The sequence below is a fragment of the Diprion similis genome, chromosome 6, assembly GCF_021155765.1.
Source record: "Diprion similis isolate iyDipSimi1 chromosome 6, iyDipSimi1.1, whole genome shotgun sequence".
Lineage (NCBI taxonomy): Eukaryota > Metazoa > Arthropoda > Insecta > Hymenoptera > Diprionidae > Diprion > Diprion similis.
The window spans coordinates 24359222-24382433 of record NC_060110.1 but is presented as its reverse complement, the minus strand read 5'-3'; the positions used below and the strand labels follow the sequence as shown (position 1 = coordinate 24382433).

Sequence of the window (23212 nt, the reverse complement as noted above, 5' to 3'; positions counted from 1 at the left end):
ACTTTTTACAAGATACAATATATCGCAGAATTAAATTTTATGTATTCTTGCGATAAGGTAAGATTGATTGCCTTTGAATAAAATAAAGCGTATGACAAAATACATGGTTTAGGCAGAAAGGTACAGAATTCTGTGACGCTTTTTCTGCCATAGCTCTATGTGGATTCCAATTAGAATGATACCAGCACCATTTACCTCAAGGCACCCAGGCAATAGCAAAAGGTGATTAATTATTGGTTATACTCACGTTTTTCAACTTCTGCCTGAAAATGCCTCAGATTGAACAGATTGACGTTGGATTCGTTAGTATATTTTCTCTTTCGTTTCAATGTGGTATCTACAAACGATTCACAGATTAAAAAACACTACTCTGAGGTGTACAAGACACTTCGATTCGCACTAAAAGCATAAAAAATCTCTCAAAAAATTAACACTGTTCTTAAATATGAAAGCTGTTACATCTTCGCAGAAGTGTCATGTATTACTCAATATTGCATGCCGCATGATATATGAATAATAATATTCGGTATAAAAGAAGGCCACACAGTTCAAAGTTTAAAGGTAACGATGCTTATTTCCAGTTTTTCAGGGGCTCACAACAATACTCAGTACGTAGCACCTTGCACCCTGTTCTGTTCCAAATAGACTTTTAAAAATATCGTTTTCCACCTGATGTAGGGTATTGAAGATGTCTAAAATAACTTTCACTGGAACATGTGACGAATTACAACATGTATACTAATGTTTGAGTACAAAAACTACACGCTTTACGTGTGCGGTTTGAAACGTTTTACTATCATAATTTTTCTTCTTCCTTTTTTAACAATACTGTTTCTCATTCTGTGCTTGTAGTCATTCAAATAGAGAACAAGATTATGTTATTCTGGAATAACCATATTATGGTTTAAAATTGTTTGCAGCGCTAGTACAAATAATTATAGATAAACTATCACTTAAATTTTATTTGCTCATAGCAACCAAATGTAACGTTTCTCCGCTCTGCGAATTAATATAAAACAACATTTATTTGACAGTTAAATATTTCTCATGGTAGCAAAGGAATTTATCGCAAACAATCCTCACCATGCAAGCCCAAATATTTTCATTTACTTTCTTATTGTACAAAACATTGAACTGTTTTATATTAACGGAATAAATCCAAACATTCTTTTCCACCTGTTTTGCCAGAATATTCTAAATTTATTTATTATATTACGAAAAATAGCACCATGGAAACTAAAGGCCGAGCATTATTTAAATCATTTGACGAATCTAAACCTAAACTTAAACATTGCAGTTGCCGCATACTGTTTCTCAGCAATAATAAATCGCTATTGCTGTATATTCTAGATATTAAATGAAATTAGTATGTATAGTTATACATATTTCCATTGCTTTTAGGTGATCAATGATCAATTTTGGACAATAAAAAAAAAGAATGAATTTTCACAATTGGTTTGCATTATAAAAGGAAAGTGGCGATTGAACCATTATATTTCTACTAACACAACGACGGTTGACCGACAATTAATAGTACAATATGATGACTAGATCATTGCAGAATAGAAAATGAATTCTACTGGCAAAAAACTAAATAAAAAGCTTGAACTAACAGAACTGTTTATTTAAAAACGGTTGATAGTTATCGATGTCGGTTGATCAGAGTCAAATCGTTTTCTAATCTAGCTGAAATCTCTTTTATGGGGCGAGGTCATTGAATGCAAATATTACTTCTAAGACTAGATGAGATATTAATAAAATAATCACATTTTGCAACGACTTGCGAAGCAACAAGTTTTTTTAGTATTTTTCCCTCAAATTCCAATGTCAAAATGGATAAATCGGTCCCCATAAGTTAGGATTTGACTACTGACAAAAATCTAATTATTGCTTGATTTTTGTATATTTTAAAGTTTGCATGATTTAACATAAGGGTTTCTTGTAAAGATACCTAGCAACAATAATAATTGTTGACAAACATTAGATTTACGATCAATGAAACAATTAAATGTATGTTTCGTATGGGAAGAAGCATCAAAGTACTATGTCAAATGCAATTGAAAAACTTATTTGACTTGACATATAATCTAATATTAAAGTTCATAAATGAAGTCAGTTTAATCTACTCTGTAATAGTAATATCTGAACATGACTCGTGGACAAGACTATGCAGTAACTTTCAGAATAGGTTGCAAATTATGCAATAGCAACGCATGTTGGACTGTGACAATGAATACTAGACTGCATTCACACACTTTTTGTGTAAAATTTCCTACACAACCAATAATCATTGTTAGGATCCACCATACATTACATGCACCTTTGCTGATTCTTGAAGGATTATTGGCTTTGCTTTTCACCACGGACTTCAAAAATGGATGTTGAATCTGACTTTGTAAGATCATGTATGTCAAAGTTATTAAATATTTCTTAGGTGCTGAACAATCAGGAAACACATCGGGTAGTGTCATTGCTTCTTGGCTATGCATAACTAACTCAATCGCTTAACAAATTACGACAATCTACTAAATGATGTTTTAGGAATCGATTTTGTCTGACAGTATTTTCCCCCCCTCCACAGGGCTATAATAAAACGACATTTCATCAAACTCAGAGGCAGTGGCATGAGGAGCCATAGTAGTATACAGAGCGTAGTGCTCGGCTTCTGTAAGCTCGATCCCGTAAGGTGGGGACTCGTCACCGTCCAGTCTTAGCGATTTGACACTGGTTACGCTAGTCATGCTTGGTCGTGGAAGACTGGATGAAGATAAATTGTTGAGGCTATCTTTGTATAAAGTGGAAGCACTGCTGCCTATGATCAAATTTGATTGACTACCTGGTTCAGGTGTAGCTTCCGCAGTCAAGGTTTCAGACTTTTCTTTCTTAGCCTTTTTGGCAAAAAGTTTTGAAAACAAGCCAGGCTTGGACTGCTTTGTCAGTGTGTTAGGTGGTGAAGGTAAATTTTTTTGAGGTGCTTTAGGGCTGGAGCTGGATTCGTTGAGAGTATGGGTCGACGAGGGTCGCGGCAAGGTAGGGACAACAGGTAAAACAGGCATCGATGGAGTTTTACGAATTCTTTTGGGTGGGAGTGGAGGAAGTCTTTCGTCCATGTCTCTTGTCACATCTCTTTTCGGGGCAAGAGGTGGCGGGGATATAGATATGATAGGGCTTTGCGTAGGTAAAGCAACATCTTCATACTTTCGATCCGTTGTAATCTCTGGGGGATTTAGTAACTGAATGGGATTTTTCATAGCCATTTGAAGACTGGTATAGGTTTGATTATCGTAAACATCCACATCCATCGGCTGATCCCCAAGGTTTTGTTCAAGAGCATCGTTCAACAATTTCACCTGATTGTCAGCATAGATTTGATCACTTTCAGCCACTGCGGAGAGAAGCAGCTCGTTCAAAGACTCACTACCCTCTTCTCCATTCCCTGCATTATCATTAACGTTCTCATTCAATTTTTCTTCTCGAGTTTTGTCTACCCACTTACCAACCTCTGTGTAATCAAACCAGTCGGACTTACCACCTTTGGAAAGACTAGCTCCATCTGACATTTCTGCATTCTTGCCAGTTACAGAGTTTTTTTGGAAAGGTTCGAATCCTATTTCGTCGCGACTGTTCAGTTGTTCAAAACCTAGCTCGTTATTTTTCACTATACGCTCATCATTCACTACAGAGTTACTACAATTATTATTGTGTACAGTATCTGGAGCAAATTCTGTTTCAGCTACATTATTAGTATCGGTAATACAGTTGGTGACAGAATGGGAACCGGATTTTTCATCGTAATTAAGGGAGTCAGCTTTATTGCGCGACTCCTGGTTACTTTTGACTTTGTAAAGATCATTCAGAGCTCGCAGAGCGGCAAGTTTATCGTGCGACTTTTCAAACTCAAGATTATTGTTATTGAACTCATCGATAGTTCGAGATATTTTAGGGCTAGCGTTTGATAGCAGTGCAGCCTCAGTGGCTAAAATTTTGTCAAAGGTATTGTAATCGGCCTTCTTCCTCGCAAAGGCCTTGCGCAATAACCAGAATGCAGGCCTACCTGAGTCTAGAGGGCGGAATTGAAATGGAAGTGGTTCACTCGTCGCACCATCTGTAGGCCTGAGCAGTTGAATGAAGACTTTTACGGGATGATCCACTTCGAGAGTTCGGTATCGTGGAGTTCTGAATGTTATCGCTACCTGTTTCAATGAAATGAAGACTCATTAGATAATTCTAACATGCAAAAAATTCATTTCATTCGCTTGAATAGACTTCGAAACCGACTTTTAAAATAAGCAAAAATCTGGTAAACGTTGATTAATGATACCTGTTTGTGAACGTTTATAGGTTGGAAATCAGCAAAACCTTCCCAAAATACTTGTCCATCACGCTCTTCGAAAAACCTAACTTTAATATCTTCTTTGGCAACCTTTTCACACAACAGAATCATTTCTTTGCCACCTGCTACTGTACAGCAGCAGTCACTCAATTTGCATATCACCAAATCTGACATTGCCTCTGTAACAATGTAATATTTTCACATGTAATTTAACTGTCTCTTCTCATTATCTTCGTTGAACATGTATACCATTTCATGCAAGTAAAACAAAAAATTCTTACTTTTGTCAAATATGGGATCCGAAACAACAGGTTGTAACCCAACAGAAAATTTTCCCTTTTTCGAACTTTCCAAAAATACTTGAAAACAAAGCCTGACTGCATTCAAATCAATGCCAGTAGGCTGAGCTCTGTGCGAAAACCCCGCTGCAATAATAAGATTCGTAACATTATTTGATTAGTATCTTCGGATAGTTAACTATCTGATATGTCGAAAAACATGTCCCCTGGAGTGGGAAATATGGTGTACCATGTTTGATTTAGTAGAAATATTTACTTTGAATAGTAAGACTTACTCCGAAAGGGGTCCACACGAATCTCTTCCCTCACTTTTAACGCCTCCTCAATGTCCTTCTTTTTGACACACTGAATGCCAAGATTAGAAAACGTCACCGTCATACTTTCAGGAGGGATTTCCAGAGTACAAATACCTTTGTCGCATGATTCTTTACCAACCAAATTATGCGGATGTGGCCTATACGGCGGGTCTTTAGTAACACAGGATACTACAACGATTGCACGACCCGTGTAACCTTCTACCTACATTAATGCAATAGTGATGTTAGAGATGTATCTCAGTGGCAATAGATTGCTGTCTGAAAGACTTCATGTGAGTTGAAATCTTACTTGTATTCTAGGAAAGGTCTTGTTTTCGGGTGTGCTATTCACCCCTGGTATACTACCAGCGGATCTGCCTTCGCATTCATATCGAAAACGAAGCGCTTTGCTCGCTGGTTGTTCGATGATCTTGACATACGGTGGCTTACGGTTGCCTCCTGCACCGACTGAGCCCATCCCCACATTCTCCACGCCACCTCCAGAGTACATCATGAATGTGCTCTGTTCTTCTCCTTGACAGTCCACAAACCCAGGATCCGTTTGAATGACTTCAACTGAGTGCACGGAGAATTAAAACGGTATAAATATGCTTTACGTAGGTTGGTCTATGAGATATATGAATTTAGAACAAGTATATTTTTTCTGGAAGACGAACCACTCTGGTAAAATCACTATTTTTATCAATAGAGATTATAGCGAGCAGATATAGTCATTTTAATACGGGCATACCTAGGACATGTTTCAGTAAAATTCAACTCAATGATTACTAGCTGTATACTTTATACTGCCTATTTTTAGTAAAAAAATAATTAAAAGTTAAAATGTCGATTATATTCTGCTTTTAGACTGAACTGACTGAGTAAATTTAGACTGAGCTTTAGTAATATCACTGTAATATCGAGACTATATAGTAAGGAATAGTCCGGTTGACCTAATTAACAAACTTATATTGTATTATTTATTAAGCCAATCTTATAATCACTTTTCAACCACTTTAAAATTTACATTTTTAATTCAAAACAAATTTTTTCACTATTAAATGGTTTAACTTGAAAGAAAACAGCATATTTATACTCACTGACATCACTTATGTTTATATTTCCATCCGAAACTCCATGGTTCTGGTCCATACCTTTAGCTAGTTGATAGTCAATTTTATTGGCATCTGAAACAGGAAGTAACAAATCATGTCTTCTTTAGCAACAAAAATGTTTGGTTACACATTGGGGGGAAGCAAATTTATGGAATAAAAGTAGGAGACAAAATATTTCACGTATATAACTCATTCCATGCAAGATAGGTCGGTTACTTCATGGATGTTCTTCTATCTTTGAATGTCGATATTTCTCACAAAATTACATCTTCTTATCAAGCACTGTTTACAGATAATTACGCAAGGTTCATCAAGTAATTTGGACTCAGACATTTCTATAATCTCATTGATAAATTCATTACTCTATCATTCAATGTGCTGGACTAAAAATTTGTCATTCAACAAAGGCGGAAAGAGGTGCAGATGTGTGAAAAAAAATTATTTCACATTTGCGTCAACAACAATTTTTCAAATATTCTTCAAACATTGCTTCGAGAGATCAAAATTCTGAAAAGAAATTCATGTATAATCTTTAGAGTGTGATGGATTGAGGGAAGAACTAGATACATGTTTAAAGTTCAAAGGCCTTATTCTTACTGCTAATACTGAGTGCTCAATCTTTATTTACCACTCTTATACACAGTATGTTATGCACAAACAATCGCAATTAGTTATTCAATGTATGGGATCTTCTAGACGCAACTTGTTGATTAGCGTGCTTTTGTATGATGTTTGAGGTTCAAGATCGCAAACTAGCTTCTTTTAATTGATTTGTATGTCGCTTGACAATGAGTCTAGATTCGAGTTTTACTCGGTAAATTACTGGCCCTAGCTGTTGGTAAACTACAGCTCAAATCCACAGGGGTGAGTTAATACCAAGTCTTTTGCCCATAACTTTTCATCTAGTTGAAATGTAATCTTCAACTAACCTGTTGGGTTTGATTATTGGAACTATTGGTGTGCCCCATTCATTTTTTTCAACTCACGTTAAATTTTTGTCCTTAACTAATTTATCAATTTCATTGGATACTTTTTCTTATAAGGCAAATGGCATGGTTTGTGCTTTGTTAAGTACAGGGCTTGGCTGTGTGCGCATTTTAATTTGGCTTTATAGTATACACCAGTTCCAGGGGAAAACAGCTTGTCGTATTTCTTAAAAATTTGTTTGCTTTTGACTTGCAAAAGTTTATTTTTGTTATGTACATTAGCATTTTCTGTTTTTGATTGAACAGTTTTGTTTTCATTTATGAGACCTTTCCTTTCATTGTTTTTTTTTTTCTTTACTATTGATCTTATCTATAGCCCGTTTGATTCCCAAGGGCCATAATCCTAATTCACATTTTGTGCTGCTGTAATAGTTCTGTACAATTTTGGTAGCGTTTAGTTTATCTCTGAGGAAATATTTTTATAATCATTTTCGTTTATCAGAGAAATTGTTGATCCCTCATCTACTTCCATGATAATTGACTTGTTATTAATTCTAACTTTTTGTCATACTGGGATTATTTTTATAGAATTCCGGTTTCTGGAGAAAGAAACCTGAAGTTTACAGTCTGCACTAAAGTGGCGTTGTTCAAACTCAAGGTGGGGTAGTGTCATTTCGACGAGACACGTCAGAAACCACGTAGGCTTTTTTTGAATTTTTTCATTACCACCCAGGCAGTGTTTTAAAAATTGCGAAGAATTAATTGTTAACTTAACACTTTAAAAATTCAATTTTTCCATATAAACTATTTTTATTTTCTTAGACTGCTACTCTTTTGTCACATGTGTTGAAAGAAAGGATAATTCTTCACGAACTTAGCATTTATATAGATACAGAAATGAAATATTTATTGAAAAACTTTTTATCAAGATATCCGAGAAGTGACCGATATGCCTGAGTCTGAATGTCCGAGATGTATAGGCGCTTATGGCAAAAAGATGTTAAATTATAAATGGGCGATGTGTGGAGAAGGCATTGGACTGTTATAGCATGATCGCAATGTGTGGTACTATTTCAAAATCTAGCAACTGATATTATAGAAATTGATATTTTACATTCTTGAGAGATCCAAATGATTTTACATGCTGACTCCCATCATTGTTTCAATGAGGAAGCAAGAACGAGAATAAATGAAAATACAGCTCATGTGTATTCATAGTTTGCACTCCTTAACTTTGGAAATAACGCCGTAAAAGCGATGAAACATATCAGGTTTTGGATTACAGGAAATTCCATTATTACATAAGTATTATAAACAGAATTGAGGATCTTATGCTTTAAGCACAAGAGAAGTCTAAATATATGATAAGAGTTGCGAAATTTATGATGCAAACATTTATTTCATGGTTCATTCAACTGATTACAGTTTGCACCAAGGCCACGCTTTACGCTTGCAACAACAGCACAAGTTCTAACGATGTAAAAGAAATTGTAGTGCTTAAATTATACAGAAAATTTCGATAAGAAATTAAATTAAACGAAATGCCGCTACTCTGTCGTACTTCAATGAAAATTTCACACTGATGTGTTACTAGCCTCAACCTAGAAAGAGCATTTAACTTGGCAGCGTAGCTATAAGGATAAAGTATGGCAGTTTGAGGTGAACGAGAGGAATGATTTATCACACGTCAGAGATAAACCGGGGAGGAAAACCAGAGCGACGTAGAGAGATTAGAACGAAGTGTGGCGGAGGTTGCCGCAGGACTTGACGACGAGAAATTGAATGAGGTAAAGGATGATACGGCGATGAAGAAGAAATTAGTATTTGAACAGCTGTTCGAAAATAACCTTTAAATACAAAATTGAGAAATAGTTTTGTCCCGATAAATTTTCTTCGATTGAAAAACGGAGTTCTGGAATAGTGAAAAGATTGTCGAGGTGGTTCTGACTTGGTCACTGTATTCCGGGCGATTCTGGGAGTTCGAGAGGCGCAACGCTGATCGAATCATTATTTTTGGAGAGCCTAGGTCTCCCCGGCTATAATTAAACTATCGTAGGACAATGTGATACTCGCCTGTTCGAGGCCCATGTTATGGTACTGAGATCGACGGAGATGGTGCGCGACGAGGAGAGTTGTCCCGTATAGACTCCTGTCAAGGCCTTACCCGGGAACAACTTATGTGTAAAATATTACCACTTGACAGAGCACGCTGCTCCGATATCACATTGCCACCTTATTTCAGGGTACTAACACCGTACCGAGTTTATCTGGAGGTAAACTTTCACGCTCGAACACTCGATACCAACCCCCTTCGTCACAAATAGCGAAGGAAAATTATTTTTGGCAAAGATGACAACATTTTTCGGGGAAGCGAATCGAACCTCTTACCATTGGCTGAAACCGGTCACGTGACCGTCCTGACCTCGCGCAGCTTATACTTCGATTTACTGCGCACCTCGTGACAAACATGGCCGATTCGCGCTGTTTCATTCGAACGTTCGAATCTCTGTTCGACGCAATTTTACTTTAATCTAGAATAAAATGACACATCTCTTCTACCAGACGTGCTGACGTATTTGCCCATCACACTTGCTACTCAATTTCCTACATTTTCTTTTTGTATATTCTTGAAAATGACCTAGAAATCTGCTGGTGGACATTAAAAAATAAACTACAATCACACATGTAAAGTGGAATAACATTTTTTCTAACCGCTGTGCGATCCTAGATTATAAACTCTAGTAAACGGTTAAAGAGCTTGCAAATGCAATGAATGCAATGATTCCGGGCTCGAAAAATTTTACATTTCTGAAATAGTAGCGAGGTAACGAAACGTATATTAGGTTCGACATGCGAAAGCAGGAAAGACGCCGAAACCATTAAAAACGTGAAAATAATTACAGGTATGCCGCACGTGTTACGAATAATTTTCGAACGCATCTTTCATTTGTTAAGCAGTGAGTTGTTTTCACCCATCCCCTTGGCAAAATAATAAATAATAAACAATCAGCAGCAGTTTTAGCAAATATAATCTTTACTATCTTTGAACTTTGGTAAGATGTTGAGCCAATCGTCATGGGCGAATAATCGCCAAAGGTATGGTGGGTACTCGTTGAGAAGCCAAAGAAACGTTCATTATCCCCCGCATCCCGCATATGTGAGAGGCCCCCGACGGGGACCCATTCCCGGACCGATCAGAAACCCCATTAATTCGTACCGCAACATCCCGGTATCATCACAAGGCATCATTCCCAAGAAGACTGCCGTCTGCAGTTCAAACAGCTCAAAGACGGCATGTATCCTGCCGAATACCCCAAAGTCTTCGTGTAAGAAGAGCTTTTCTATGGTCGATCTGTCACCCACATCCATCAAACCGGACGTTCTCGACCTAAGGTAAAGAGTAACCTGGTCAAAATATTGATACAACAGTGGTTACAAGACTTGAAACCTTAATCGTTTTTCTTGTGACAAACAGCCCCAATAGTCTTAAGCTGGTTCAGGCAATAATCTTTAAATCGAAATCAGCAATGGCTGTGTAGAAAAAAATTTCTGCACCATGTTAACCATTTTCTAAATTTCAAAATTCAAAGTGCTCTAAATTATTTTTTATTTTTTATGTTGGACAGGTCTGGGAGTGCCATTTCTTTGCAGTCGCGTCTGCATCGGAAAGTAGCTGAAACTGATTCGATAAGCGCTGAGGTACCAAGCGTTGATGGGGGTGAAACTGGGAGTGAAAGAGGGATGGGATCATGGCCGGGAGATTTGGATGTCAATGCACTCTCGGCTCCACCGGATACGAACAAGGCAGCGGGTCTAGTCTGTCGCGCTTTGGTTGTAAACGCCTGGCGTCGTAGACGTGAGGAGAATTCGCAACTGCAAGAAACGATTCGACAGCTTAGCCAGCAGGTCGAACATCTTCATATTCAGATCGTCGTGCTGCGACGACTTTTGGATGCCGAAAATGGTCGCGTCGGAAGATTTATGGCGGAGATGCAACGCGTCCGACTCCAGTTTGATGACATTACTCGCGACAGAGATTCCCTCAAAGCGGTATGTTTAATAATTATTTAACGATTAAGAAACGATTACCGTCAATTATACACCGTGTGTCGGAACGACGATTGTATGCAGGAGAAGGAAAGAGCGATTGAAGAGGCTCAAAAGTTGCGGGATGCTGCCGAAGAAAAGTCTGTGGCCACGGAAAATCTACGAAACGAATTGTTCACGGTACAGGCACAAGTGCTAGCTCTTGATGGACAGGTATCTCGAGATCGCGAAAAGTTGCTCAAGCTGCGAGAGGATAAAAAAATATTGCTTGATAAGGTACTTAATTATCGTGTAACTGGAATTATTTGCCAATTGACGATCTGTAAAGTAAGAAGTTTTATAATTTTTGGCATGAGGTTTGACTACAGAGATCCTTTTTAATTAATTACAATATATTATAGAAATAAAAGTTTAGAATAACCATCAGGTAGCAAACAGCGAAGCTCTGGCCACGGAACGCCTCGCAAGAGCTGAAACTGCCGAGGCAGCAGCTGAAGATTTGCGGGGACGGTTAAATGCACAGATGGCACTGCTGGCCTCCGCTCACGAGCAGCATCGGAGGGCTGCAAAGTAAATGAAAAATTTCTAGTGCAAGTATATTCGAAGATTTTAAAAGCCGTAACCTACCTGTCTGCAGAATTTATTTACAGCGTTGAATTAGTATTAAAATAACGAAATCGTTTTAGGGAAGTCAAGGTGAAGACGAGCGAGATGGCAACAATGCAAAAGCAGTTGCAGGAGAGCCGAGAGGCTGGAAAACGGCTGAGCTTGCGAGCAACTAATCTTGAGAATGAGCTCTCTAATCGCGACGACGCTTTACGGCGTCTTGAGTCCGCGTACAGTTCGCAGTTGTAAGTCTTCGTCGTATGTCGTTGTTACGGATATTATTCAACCGCAGAGAATAGAACGAGTATTAAACATTGAACCATTGTATACAAATATTAGGTCAGAGTTGAGTGATTTAAGGGAGCGGCTGGCTCGTCAGTCGCAGGAAGGAGGCTGGAGCAGCCGAGTTCTTCAAATTGCAGGAAGTGTTGTCCGAGCTCCGCGAGCAATTTTTCGTACTCTTTCATTCCTATCCAATCCTGGCTCGTCTGTGACATCTTAAGTAATTCTGATACGAAATATAAATAACCAATTAATTCTCTGACAAAGTATAATTTAAGTTCACTATCAACTGCAGCAGGAAAAATTCTACTCGATTATACGTGATACAATATGTATTTATCTCTATAAATAGTTGTATAAATATTTGAATTTTTTTTCTCAGATTATGTTACAGGTCTTTACGTTATGCTTATGCGCTCTATTGCCGAAGGAGTTGCTTTTGCAATTTTCACGTAGAAATTACCCAACTACCCCCGAGTCGATGATGACTGCACTGCAATTTATATGCGTACTACAGTCGACAGCCATGATTGAAAGAATTACTGACGCTCAATTAGTGCGTCTGGAACGTACAAGCGTTGCGAGAACCCATCCGAGATGTCTGGTTTTATAATAAAAAAGAAAAACATTGATAATGAGAAAGATATAATAAATATTCGATCGATCAAAGGACTGGAAACCGCATGTAAAGGAAGAAAGGACGTCTTCTCACTCCCTCTTCATAGCTGGTTATTTATTTATTTATTTATTCAATATACTTTTAATTTTATACTCGATATACCTGCAAGATTGCATGAATGTATCACCATTATAGGTCTAGATACATTCTGTACAGCTTTAACGAAATTCCGAATGTGTGCGGTTTTTATCCTTAATCATATATCGAATGAAATCATTTTATACAGACAAATAAAACCGTTTTTTCTTGTATAACACGTGTTTGTACGTTCAGAATTGTCAATCTCGTAATTTGTTCGCATTATTACAGTCTTGCGTAAACTACCGTCGGTGTAAATAATGGAATGAATACCAATTCTAATTGACACTCGTAAACTATCATAAACTGACTAACATCGAGGCAATTTATTTTACGTAAATTTATCAGAAACGGAAGTGCACCATATCACTCGATAGAAGATTATCAAATTGTGATTATTTCGTGGCCCTGTACCAACATTATCTGCTCCCAAATTTCTGGCACACATATATTAAATAAGTTTCACAGGATACGCGTTGCATGATACGTATACACAAAATTGATAAGCTTTACGCTATTTTTGTTTCCAACTCCAGCCGTCCACGATTATGAATGTCCGCCATCGGTGTCTCATCGGTTACAATAAATCCGTAATTTGAATAATCGAAAAAAAATACTCGCACCAAATACCAACAATTTCATTACCCATCGCGAGTAGAGTTTTTGAATGTCAAAATAGCGTCGATATTTCGCGACGACGCGACCGTCGTACCAAGTTTCGAGAATCGATAGTCGAGTAAAAAGACCAGTGTTGACCAGTTGAACGTCAGATTGGTTGGCAGTTCCAAAATGGTACAGAAAAAGGTTTGTTTACATCAAGGCGACGTTGCGACGAGGAGTCCCTCACGGGGTTTACGCTGATTATTCAACTGAAAATTGCGGAGCGGAGTTGCGCGATGCTGTGAATCTCTATCAGCCGCCAAAGGTTGATCATGACAAAGGCACGTTGTTCGGTAAGGCAAATCATTAAAGGCCATAACCCATGCAACCGGTCAATAGACGCCACTGAAAGCGCCTTTTCCACAACCGCATAATGGCCGTAAATTACAACACCCTCCACCACGCCTCCGCATTGATAACGCGACTCTTTTTCACTCCGACACTCACTGAGCGCACGTACCGCAGTTTCTACGTCGTCTGCCGTCTTGCCACGAGGTCACATCGCGCTTGTCGCTTGACGCTTGTCTCGTCGTGCAACTATTAGTCTTGGCACACGCACCGGATCAGGTATGTGGCCGGTTCTCTCTGTCACTGTATTCGATAAGTGTGTTATCATTCCTAGAATTCATTCTCCAGAATGTGTTCATTTTATATGTTCTCAACACCTTTAGAGTCTATCTTTCGAGAAATGTCACCTTGTCACACGTCAAGTGATAAAAATTTAGTCAAACTACAGTGTCTTCACAATTTGTTGTCAAGTAGCATGAATTTACCCAATTCAGTCGTCTCTTCTAGTTTTCCAATTGTTCTTTCGTTACATCTGTAATTGCAGTTATTTATTTTTGAGATCATAGCGTTGATTATGTATTTGAAATCCGCTGACTGCGTCAAATCTTTCTTTATAACAATAGTTACATAACTTTGTACTTGAAACACCTGCAGTACTGAGTTGTTGTTATCGTTATCGTTTCATATTCATTACACCTTCCAGTCACGTATTGATTATATAGAGCATGTTTCTAACAGTCTCAGGCTATTCTACGTAATTGTATCTCTATATTGAAGTTGCTAATAACATTGGTATTATGGGTTATTAAATCGGGGTATTTTTGAAGTACTGTGTTATCCGAGATAATTCATTTAGTTTCCTAATTAGGCAAGTAATTAGTATTTTGAATCACATTCATTTGTAGGAAGCTAGGAAACATCATCTTTTTACAGTTTAACGTAGTTGAAACTGAGAAAATGGTCTTTCAAGATAGAGCTTCTTTACATCTTAACTCATAGTGCAGATAACAGAGGAGAAAAATGTGGTTGAAATTTCTGATTGTGAGACAAATATTCAATGTTCAATTGATACGAGAGCCATTTTTTCCAAACTAAGTAATTTGCTTTTACTTTTATGTGCAATATTACATTACAATTTAATTTCATTCATGTATAAGAGGGTATTTCAAAACGTACCCCATAGTTGTAAGGTTTAATTTATTATATACTAGTACTAACACTTTACTAGCACAATTAGAGGGGTAAAATTAGGGAGTAAAAATCAACACAGAGGAAGAGAAGATATGTCGAGGAAAGGGCAGACTATACTGGTGACGGGTGGTGCTGGGTACATTGGCGCATTCACAGTTTTGGAACTACTTAATGCCGACTTCGAGGTGGTGGTTATTGACAATCTTACTAATGCTTACCAAGGTAAGATGGGAATTAATCAATACCTGAAAGACATTTCCAATCATTATGGAAATAATTCTCCCAACACCTCCTCCTCAAGTAGCCTTATCGTTTTACTATCAGTTTAATTTCTCAATTATCACGTAACGCAGCTGACAAATGTTTTTATCATCCAGTCTCTATCAATAACACATGATACGATCTTTCCTATTTATCTTTGGCTTCGTAAGTGCTTGAACTTGTATATTGCCTTACGCAATGTGTTTGAGCAGCTGAAGAGTTTGTAGATGACTGATTTAACACACTGCTATATTAAAATATTTTTTCACGCTATTCCGCAGCATCGGATAAAAAGAAACCAGAATGTCTTCTGAGGGTGGAAGAACTGACGCAGAAGCACGTAGCATTTCATTCTGTAGACATAACAAACAGAAAGGAATTGACTAGCATATTTCAACAGGTGAGCATTGAGTTGTTATTCACCATATTACTTACTACAATGTGAGTAATAAATTATGAAGTAATTTTATTTTCTAGTATAAATTTGACAATGTGATACACTTTGCCGCTTTGAAGGCCGTTGGCGAGTCTGTTGCAAAGCCGCTTGAGTATTATAGAGTCAATGTTAGCGGTACTATAGTATTACTCGAGGTAATGCGAGAACACGGAGTCTATCGAATGATTTATTCAAGCAGTGCCACTGTTTATGGTCTTCCTGATAAACTACCATTGACCGAAGACATGAAAACTGGGGATTGCACCAATCCGTATGGAAAGTCCAAGTTTATGGTGGAGGAAATACTGAAGGACTTATGCTTTTCGGACAAGGTATACTTTTATTCTTGATAAAAGAATATTAGGGAATCTTTTAGTAATCACTTCATATTCATCTGAAAGGATATTCTAGATCCAATTATTGAACACAGTCTGACTTCATTTAGGCTTGGTCCATCACATCCCTGAGATATTTTAACCCTGTGGGAGCTCATCCATCTGGAAATATTGGAGAGGATCCAAACGGCATACCGAACAACTTGATGCCCTATATCGCTCAAGTTGCGGTTGGAAAAAGGGAAAAGCTCTCAGTTTATGGAAGTGATTACGATACCCCTGACGGAACTGGTAATAATAAAGAAGACCCAGTGAACTCATTTCGGTCAATTTTTTGTACTTTTCGCGAACAGAAAATTTCTTTTTGCTCTCTTTCTTCTGTTGTGTGAAAAAATTCTGCAGCGACTTAAAAACTACCAAGCTTTATCTTGCTACAGGTATAAGATCTGTTAAATTTTTCATTTATAGGGGTTCGCGATTACATTCATGTAATTGATCTGGCAGTCGGCCACTTACAGGCGATTTCCCATCAGCATCCTTCCGGCTTCCAGGTTTATAATCTCGGTACTGGTAGAGGGTATTCTGTTCTAGAAGTAATCAAAGCGTTCAAAGATGCTTCTGGCAAAGATATACCCTATGATATTGTAGATCGTAGACCAGGCGACATTGCGACAAGTTATGCTGATGCAAGCCGTGCCAATACAGAACTGGACTGGCATGCAACAAGGAATATCGATGACATGTGTAAGTGTTAGACTAGACTTTGTTTTTCAAGTTAAAAGACTTTATTGAGTGTGTATTTGATAAAAAAAAAAAAAAAAACCGTCCAATACAGGTAAGGACACGTGGAGATGGCAGCAGAAAAACCCGAATGGATACAAGAATGTGTCGTCCCCATTGTGCCCAGGCGCCTGTTCTATAAAATCTAAATGAGCAAACTAAATCTATACACTGATAATTCTACCCAGACAATGATCACGCCACGTTATCTGAAATCGAAAATTGGATTGGATCTGTCTTTACACTAGTTACATATCTCTGTGTGCCAGTGAATTGGTTTGGATTTCGAATTTGTTTATAACCAATAGGGCATAGACAAGAGTACTAAAAAGTTTGATCTGTCGTACTAAAATGTAGCTTAAAATTACCAAATACTAGACAGTAATCATTTGTATGAATAAGTCATTTATAATTTTAGAAGATGACAAATTCAAAACCTAAATCCAGTTTATACTTACTTTACAGACGAAATTTCGAGTAACTTAGTAATGCTACTGTATACTTATAAAGTGGGGGGATTGAGGAGAAGAAATTCGACATGAATATCGGAGATAGATACATTCGGAGTAGAACGAGAACGTTTTTTTTTTTTTAACGTTGGTAAAATGTATCCTATACCTTCAACTTGAAAATCGTTTCATGATCTAAGTGACTAAGTTTGTTGTACGAGCTTGCCTCGTGTTGTAGGTGCAATAGTATATTCTACCATTTTCTGGTTCCAGATAGTGTTTTGAATTATTATTATTATTATTGTTGTTCATAATTGTGAAATAGCTGTTGAAATACATCATTAATTAGTGATTGTAAGAAGGCTACAATGAAAGGTTCATACATACCATGTGTTCAAGAATATTAGTTTATATCAAACAACTTCTAGTTTTGTGTGTATTTTATTTCCAAAGAAACTAATTAAATGTATGAATTCATAAGTTGATGATGTGCCATGATTGTTAAATAGTTTCAAATCCTAGGAACATATTACGTAGACTGAAAAGTTCGAATAAATTATTTGAGAAAACTCATCTCTGCTTCTGTCTCCTATGTTTGAAACCTAACAATGGTCCTAGATCATGGAGATGTACTCAGATAACAAACGCAGTGATGTGCAGTAAGAAGCAGATGTAAACAGTACTTTCAAAAGTCATGCAACTCACTCGTGCTGCATTGTGACAATCAGTCCAGCCTCGACATCTGGAGTGAATATTTTAAATTTTCTATTACTGTGGGGGACACTTGACAACATTTTATAATCATGGAAGCACTGAATAAGTTTTATATTTATGTGGAGAACACTGAATAAATATTGCATTCCTGACGAGAACACTGAATTAACTTTATCATTCGGAATCGATAGTTAAATTTAATATTTTACGATTCGCCCAATGATATATAAGGATGAAACAATGCACCCCGAAAGCGGGACGAAACTGCATTTTAAAATACGTTACACTTGCCTTATTGTATCACTCTTCCGTTTGATCAGCTTATACTATGAATTAGTGAATATTAACACTCACAATTATCTTTTTCGTCGTGAAGAATTGCTATACGAGTTACTTAACCAGTATGTTCTCAATATCACACTGAGAGGTATGTTTTTTTCCTTCGTTATCGAAATAAATCTAAACTTGCTGTTAGTCATGAATAATAAATGAACCCGTTTGAGACCTGCTTCTGATTAGTACCTCGAATCGAAGTTTCGAATACAAATCGGAGGCGGAAGCATTGGGCAATCATTATGTAGCAAGAATCGTACAGGGCGGGCCTTTAACGATATTGCCTGTCTGCTCGGAGGGTAAGGTGGGAAAAGTGTCAGTCGGTAAGCCTGCTAATTTATTGGTCAGTACGTTAAAATGTCGTCTGAGATTTCGTCGAAAAGTTCTCTATTCTTTTTTAATCTGTGAAATAAAAGAGTACAAGACATTTATGTAGGTATGTCAGACAAACATGTCGGCATTGCAAAATGCATACTGACCGGCTGCTTACAGCAATTGGAGTTACTGCGAAAGAACTGTAGCTTGATACATTTTCGCCTCTTTGGTTGTAATTAAATATGCCGACATGGCCGCTACCAGTGAAAATGTCACCCTTTATCCTACAGTCTTTGATTACAGAGATTCTAATGCTTTTTTGCCATTCGTTGCATACAACCAAATAATGCAACTACCACAGTTGAGTTCACTTTGAAGTAAATAAATGGAGGCGTTCAATGTTCCGTGGGACCAGCTGTTGGAATTGTACAGCAACGCTTGTTATTGTTGTCGCTCCGTCTGTCGTCTGCTGCATGAACACATTCAGCGGTATGACAGATAAAGATGGACGTTGTGTTTGGGATTCCTTGAGTTTTATTTTCTTAACCATATCTCCAAATCCAGATTAAAGAAGGACTGGAGTACTTGCCGTCCGGGAAAAGTTCAAACGTATCCTGTGACGTACTCCGAATCATGCCTCCGAAGTTCAAGCGTAATGTGCCGCGCGACGACGTGGCCAAAGCCGACGACGTGGAGAAGGTGTGTTTGTTTTTCATATGATTATTTCTAAGCCGTGAGTCATTAGCGACTGTTTAATGTTTACACGGTTTAAGCCTGACAAAAAGCTGAAAATCGTTTTTAAATAGTGTCAGAATCTAATCGTTCTTTTGTTTATTTCCTCAGGAAACCCTCCTTGATCATGACAGCGATCCAGATGAAGAAATGCTTTTCAAGTATGTTTGGACGACCTATTATCCATACCATAAACTTATGATCCATATTTTGAACTGACTTCTCACTGTTCATTATATGGGACTGGCTTTTAATTCATCTAAGACATTGTTTTGTTTTTTATTTCAGCCGCCCGAGTACTTCGACCAGTGAACCATACAGAGATCGTAAAATGGACAGGTGATGCTCATTCGATCATGATTTTTCTCTACCTTCCTTTTTTCCAATGCACTGTCTTCAAATTACGATAATTCTGGAATAAAATAAGCTAGAATTAGTTTTTGAAGAGTTAGATTTGTTTCTGGCCTGTTGTAAATTGTCATGCTCTCCGATAATCCAGAATAATGTTGAAATCCAGATTAGGGTTACTTGGTACAATTGTAGTGAACTAATTTTGATAATGCTCGTTTTTTTAGTGTTCGTATTCAGATAAAAGAAGTAACAGATGTGATGCGCGAAAACGTGCAAAAAGTAATGGAACGAGGAGAAAAAATGGAAGACTTAGAAGTGGCCAGCGAACGGCTGGCTATGGCTGGAAACGAGTTTCACGATTCTGCAAAGAAGGCACACCGCAGGGCTTGGATGCAGAACATGAAGATGAGAATCATTGTCGGCGCCATTATTCTGACAATAGTTATGAGTATTATTGGTGAGTAAACATTGACTCGCTTTGACTCAACCTTGGTAACATGGTGTCACCAGCTTTTGCTGCAAGCTTCAGCAGGTGTGGCTTATTGAATTTTTTCGTGTGAGCAACTTTCCTGCTAAATGATGTCCAACTTCTTAATGTGAACAGCCAAAGTTCCAAATCCAAGTTCTGGAATTTTATGCCTTGAATAATTTGAGCCTTTCTTTAGTCACCATCACTTTTCAATCTTTTTCCTTTTATTTTTCACCACCTCTGCGTATTCATCTTTCCAGGAATCACTTTCGCCATATTTTAATAACTGATAAAACGTATATATGTGATGTACACTGATATACGTACTTTCATTGCTTCTCTACATTGTACAAATGGAAACGCAAGGTTTATATGAGAACGATATCTACAATTATTGCAGCATCGAGATAACGCTGATATTCTACACAGGAGTTTATTCATACTTTCAACTAATTTGTCCATTACTTTCTCGAGATTACGTATTCGTTTATGAAATTTGATGAAATTTTCAAGTAATACGAATATTCCTGGTGAAAAATTAGCCTATAAAAAAATCTCTCGGCCAACACACATCAGTTACTCAATCTGTTTTCTACATCTCTTTTGACTTTGCATCCTAAACCGTCTATCTAAATTTCCAGCCATATCTAAAAATTAAGAAAAATCAAATATGTTGGTGCCATTTCGTTTCAATGATATCTATCAATAATCTATATATATATTCTCATTCTGTTTATAACTTCCACATTTATGTATAACGACTAACGGTTGATTAATTTATGATAATTTCAATGCGATTGTAACTGATTTTCAATCGAAAAGCTTGTCACAGGTCTACTTCTGATGACAAAATCTTACACTGAAGAGTTCGATATTAATGGTCATTGTGTATGACGTTATAAAGTTATATACAGGTGCCTGAGTTATTTTTTTATTTTTTTTTTTTCATTGATTTAAGGTCTCCTAGCTTCTAATGCCGCGCTGATGGTTCGGCCTGTATAATTTTCAGTACTGGACATCTTGGTGCTTTACCTAGTCATCAGATAGTTAATTGGACTGGTGAACAGCCTGTGTAGGAACCAAGGTATTGAGATCTGAGATATTGAATATTTCTATCGCTTATCGCCAGTGGTGTGAAATTACATAATTATAATACCTGCACTACTATATATATCTATAGATCACGCTTACAGCTCCAATTTCCGTTGAGTTAAAAACCTCGATTGCGCTTGCAATGCCACGAAGCGTAATCACGCAACCCAGCATTGAAATCAATCGTTCCTATTTCTGTAGACATTTTGTTGTCCAACATATCCTTGCTCTAGACGAAAAGCCACTGATCTGATTAAGGTAGACACAACAAAATTTCATAGTCGCCGAAAAATTGTTGAGAAGGTAAAACGATCATAAATTATGATTTAAACACACTGCGTTCTTGGAACCCCATTACGCAAGTAATAATTCTGGAATGGGATTGGCTATTCTACTCGACATTTTAAACGGATCTGCGATCGTTTAAAAAAATAAATAACTGTCGATCGTCTTATCAAATTTTGTCATAATGAATCCGAAGTGGATTATACACTATATGCGCTTTTTTTCTTTACGCTATCGGACTGAATTTGTATCGGATTTATCCGTACACTTCGGTACGAAATATATTTCTAGGTGCGTTGAATGAGCTTTCATTGAATGAATTAAAAAAATCCAAATTTATGACACCGCTCTACCGCTTTACGCCGAAAAAAGGATATAATTTTTCTGTTTCAGGTACTTTGATCAGATCGTATTCCTGACGTCATGCAACTGCCTTCCAATACGCATCGTAATTTCAGTTTAAATAATTGTAATATATTTTGTGATAACGAACTTTACTCCTTCAATTAACATGTAGAAAAAATAAATGTTATTCTTGTAATTCTGTATAAATAAACGACGTAACTCTACATGGATACGCATAATTATGTTCGAAATTCCACGACCTTATATCTTACACCTACCTGTTTGTCTAATACTTCTCCCACCCTGCACCTACATGCGGCCGTTTAATAATTCATTTTGTCCGTTCAAAGTTTAAAAAACGTTTCTAAACTCTCTGCGAAGTTTCTTCGTTTTACCTTCAAATAAATTTCGTGGGGGCTAAAGTAAAGATATGTTTGCAAACAGAATTCAAAATTGAACCACAAAAATGGTGCACTTTGACAGTGATGTTTGCAAAACACTTTGTCTTTAATGATTTCCTCCAAATGAGTTCCTGGAATTATGAATTCTGATTGGTAATATTCGCATTTTATGCAAAACGTGAAATCTGTTCGAAATCCCTGAATTTCACAATTCACGACACTTGGGGCTTTAAATCTGTCGTTTAATATAAGTTCAAAAGTTTTATTGGTTAGAAGACAAACGTGCGCATTGGCAAAATCTAATATTAATTAAAAATTTTCAGTTTAACAAGTACCGAGTTTCTTGCTTATCTGGTCGAGTATAAATTTCACTTTGCCTTGACCAGATTATCATAATCGTACGCATATGTATACAATATGTATGAGAAAGTTTTGTCCACAATTAATTTGCATCGTATGCGTACTTAGAACATGATGTTTAAAAATGATTGGAATACCGAGTGAAAGTAGAACGAGTGGATCCAGGAATATGTCAATTAGCCGAAGGCACGTGGATGCTTTATACTGTGCATTTACATGCATTGGAAATGTTGGTTACATTCGTTTCGTCTTCAACCCGCTGGACATTCTATGCAAGTAAGGACAGAGGTTTTTACAGAGGTTGAATATATCAAGAGTACGAAACTGCTGCTAAGCCGAGGGTTTGTATGTGCAGAAATTAACGGGTCTACGAACGCTGGTTATGATCGTTATCACTGATTCCTAAGTGCTTAAGACTTTTATTTAATTACTTCTGCTAATTCTGAGACGCTTTGACAATCATATAATTATTCAATATTATAATTATAGACAACAAGTGAGTAGGTGGTTCTTGGACCAGAAAATTGATTAAATATTCGCAAGATTTTCAATTTATGACCAGTATATCATTTGTCCGTAAGATTATAATAACTTTTGAACGATTATTCCAGAAGGTGGCGTCAACTTGGTGACAAAGTAGAGTGCAGACGATTTTGCCACCGCGTTCGAGCCTCTTAATGGTATCCCTTTCTTGCGTATTGTTGAATTTATTGCCCAACACTGCATAGTGATTATCGCTGAATCACAATACTGT

At 37.2% G+C, this 23212-nt stretch overlaps 4 protein-coding genes across 13 annotated transcripts; 3 read left to right on the top strand and 1 right to left on the bottom strand.

Annotated features, from left to right (window-relative positions):
• Positions 1-2363: 2363 nt before the first annotated feature.
• LOC124407029 (embryonic polarity protein dorsal-like) lies at positions 2364-9362 on the bottom strand. The gene is made up of 7 exons (XM_046882816.1): positions 9043-9362; positions 6029-6115; positions 5239-5504; positions 4908-5151; positions 4615-4758; positions 4322-4512; positions 2364-4193 (listed from the first exon to the last, which is right to left on the bottom strand). Exons 2-7 carry the CDS (start codon positions 6078-6080, stop codon positions 2538-2540), a joined length of 2553 nt encoding a protein of 850 aa, XP_046738772.1. The 5' UTR covers positions 6081-6115; positions 9043-9362; the 3' UTR covers positions 2364-2537.
• Positions 9363-9956: 594 nt separating this feature from the next.
• Positions 9957-12430, top strand: LOC124407030 (leucine zipper putative tumor suppressor 2-like). The gene is made up of 7 exons (XM_046882817.1): positions 9957-10362; positions 10596-11019; positions 11101-11292; positions 11444-11586; positions 11703-11867; positions 11962-12124; positions 12287-12430. Exons 1-6 carry the CDS (start codon positions 10028-10030, stop codon positions 12122-12124), a joined length of 1422 nt encoding a protein of 473 aa, XP_046738773.1. The 5' UTR covers positions 9957-10027; the 3' UTR covers positions 12287-12430.
• A 1018-nt stretch (positions 12431-13448) lies between these two features.
• Positions 13449-17019, top strand: LOC124407031 (UDP-glucose 4-epimerase). 3 transcript variants are annotated; one of them, XM_046882820.1, is made up of 7 exons: positions 13449-13888; positions 14838-15022; positions 15343-15461; positions 15539-15829; positions 15943-16123; positions 16301-16576; positions 16668-17019. In XM_046882820.1, exons 2-7 carry the CDS (start codon positions 14893-14895, stop codon positions 16763-16765), a joined length of 1095 nt encoding a protein of 364 aa, XP_046738776.1. In that variant the 5' UTR covers positions 13449-13888; positions 14838-14892; the 3' UTR covers positions 16766-17019. The 3 variants fall into 3 exon arrangements, with proteins under 3 accessions (XP_046738776.1, XP_046738775.1, XP_046738774.1); XM_046882819.1 differs by having other exon boundaries at positions 14847-15022; positions 16668-17018; XM_046882818.1 differs by lacking the exon at positions 13449-13888 and having other exon boundaries at positions 14697-15022; positions 16668-17018.
• Positions 17020-18504: 1485 nt separating this feature from the next.
• On the top strand, positions 18505-21948 carry LOC124407033 (vesicle-associated membrane protein 4-like). Of its 8 annotated transcripts, none has more exons than XM_046882826.1 (7): positions 18508-18623; positions 18988-19122; positions 19267-19316; positions 19444-19494; positions 19731-19963; positions 20985-21059; positions 21746-21948. In XM_046882826.1, exons 1-6 carry the CDS (start codon positions 18576-18578, stop codon positions 21020-21022), a joined length of 555 nt encoding a protein of 184 aa, XP_046738782.1. In that variant the 5' UTR covers positions 18508-18575; the 3' UTR covers positions 21023-21059; positions 21746-21948. The 8 variants fall into 8 exon arrangements, with proteins under 8 accessions (XP_046738779.1, XP_046738783.1, XP_046738782.1 ...); XM_046882822.1 differs by lacking the exon at positions 18508-18623 and adding an exon at positions 18656-18912 and having other exon boundaries at positions 19744-19963; XM_046882829.1 differs by lacking the exon at positions 18508-18623 and adding an exon at positions 18789-18912.
• The last annotated feature ends 1264 nt before the right edge of the window (positions 21949-23212 follow it).

Bases quoted from the DNA above. Each gene is read 5' to 3' on its own strand.
- LOC124407031 (XM_046882820.1), top strand. From the start codon at position 14,893: ATGTCGAGGAAAGGGCAGACTATACTGGTGACGGGTGGTGCTGGGTAC. The intron at 15,830-15,942 runs GTATACTTTTAT...GACTTCATTTAG, and splicing joins ACTTATGCTTTTCGGACAAG to GCTTGGTCCATCACATCCCT. The intron at 16,577-16,667 runs GTAAGTGTTAGA...CGTCCAATACAG, and splicing joins AAGGAATATCGATGACATGT to GTAAGGACACGTGGAGATGG.
- LOC124407033 (XM_046882821.1), top strand. From the start codon at position 18,809: ATGGAGGCGTTCAATGTTCCGTGGGACCAGCTGTTGGAATTGTACAGC. The intron at 19,123-19,266 runs GTGTGTTTGTTT...TTATTTCCTCAG, and splicing joins AAGCCGACGACGTGGAGAAG to GAAACCCTCCTTGATCATGA. The intron at 19,317-19,443 runs GTATGTTTGGAC...TTTTTATTTCAG, and splicing joins GATGAAGAAATGCTTTTCAA to CCGCCCGAGTACTTCGACCA.
- LOC124407029 (XM_046882816.1), bottom strand. From the start codon at position 6,080: ATGGACCAGAACCATGGAGTTTCGGATGGAAATATAAACATAAGTGAT. The intron at 4,759-4,907 runs GTAAGTCTTACT...TTATTATTGCAG, and splicing joins TCGTGTGGACCCCTTTCGGA to CGGGGTTTTCGCACAGAGCT. The intron at 4,513-4,614 runs GTAAGAATTTTT...ACATTGTTACAG, and splicing joins GGATCCCATATTTGACAAAA to AGGCAATGTCAGATTTGGTG.
- LOC124407030 (XM_046882817.1), top strand. From the start codon at position 10,028: ATGTTGAGCCAATCGTCATGGGCGAATAATCGCCAAAGGTATGGTGGG. The intron at 10,363-10,595 runs GTAAAGAGTAAC...TATGTTGGACAG, and splicing joins CCGGACGTTCTCGACCTAAG to GTCTGGGAGTGCCATTTCTT. The intron at 11,868-11,961 runs GTAAGTCTTCGT...TACAAATATTAG, and splicing joins TCCGCGTACAGTTCGCAGTT to GTCAGAGTTGAGTGATTTAA.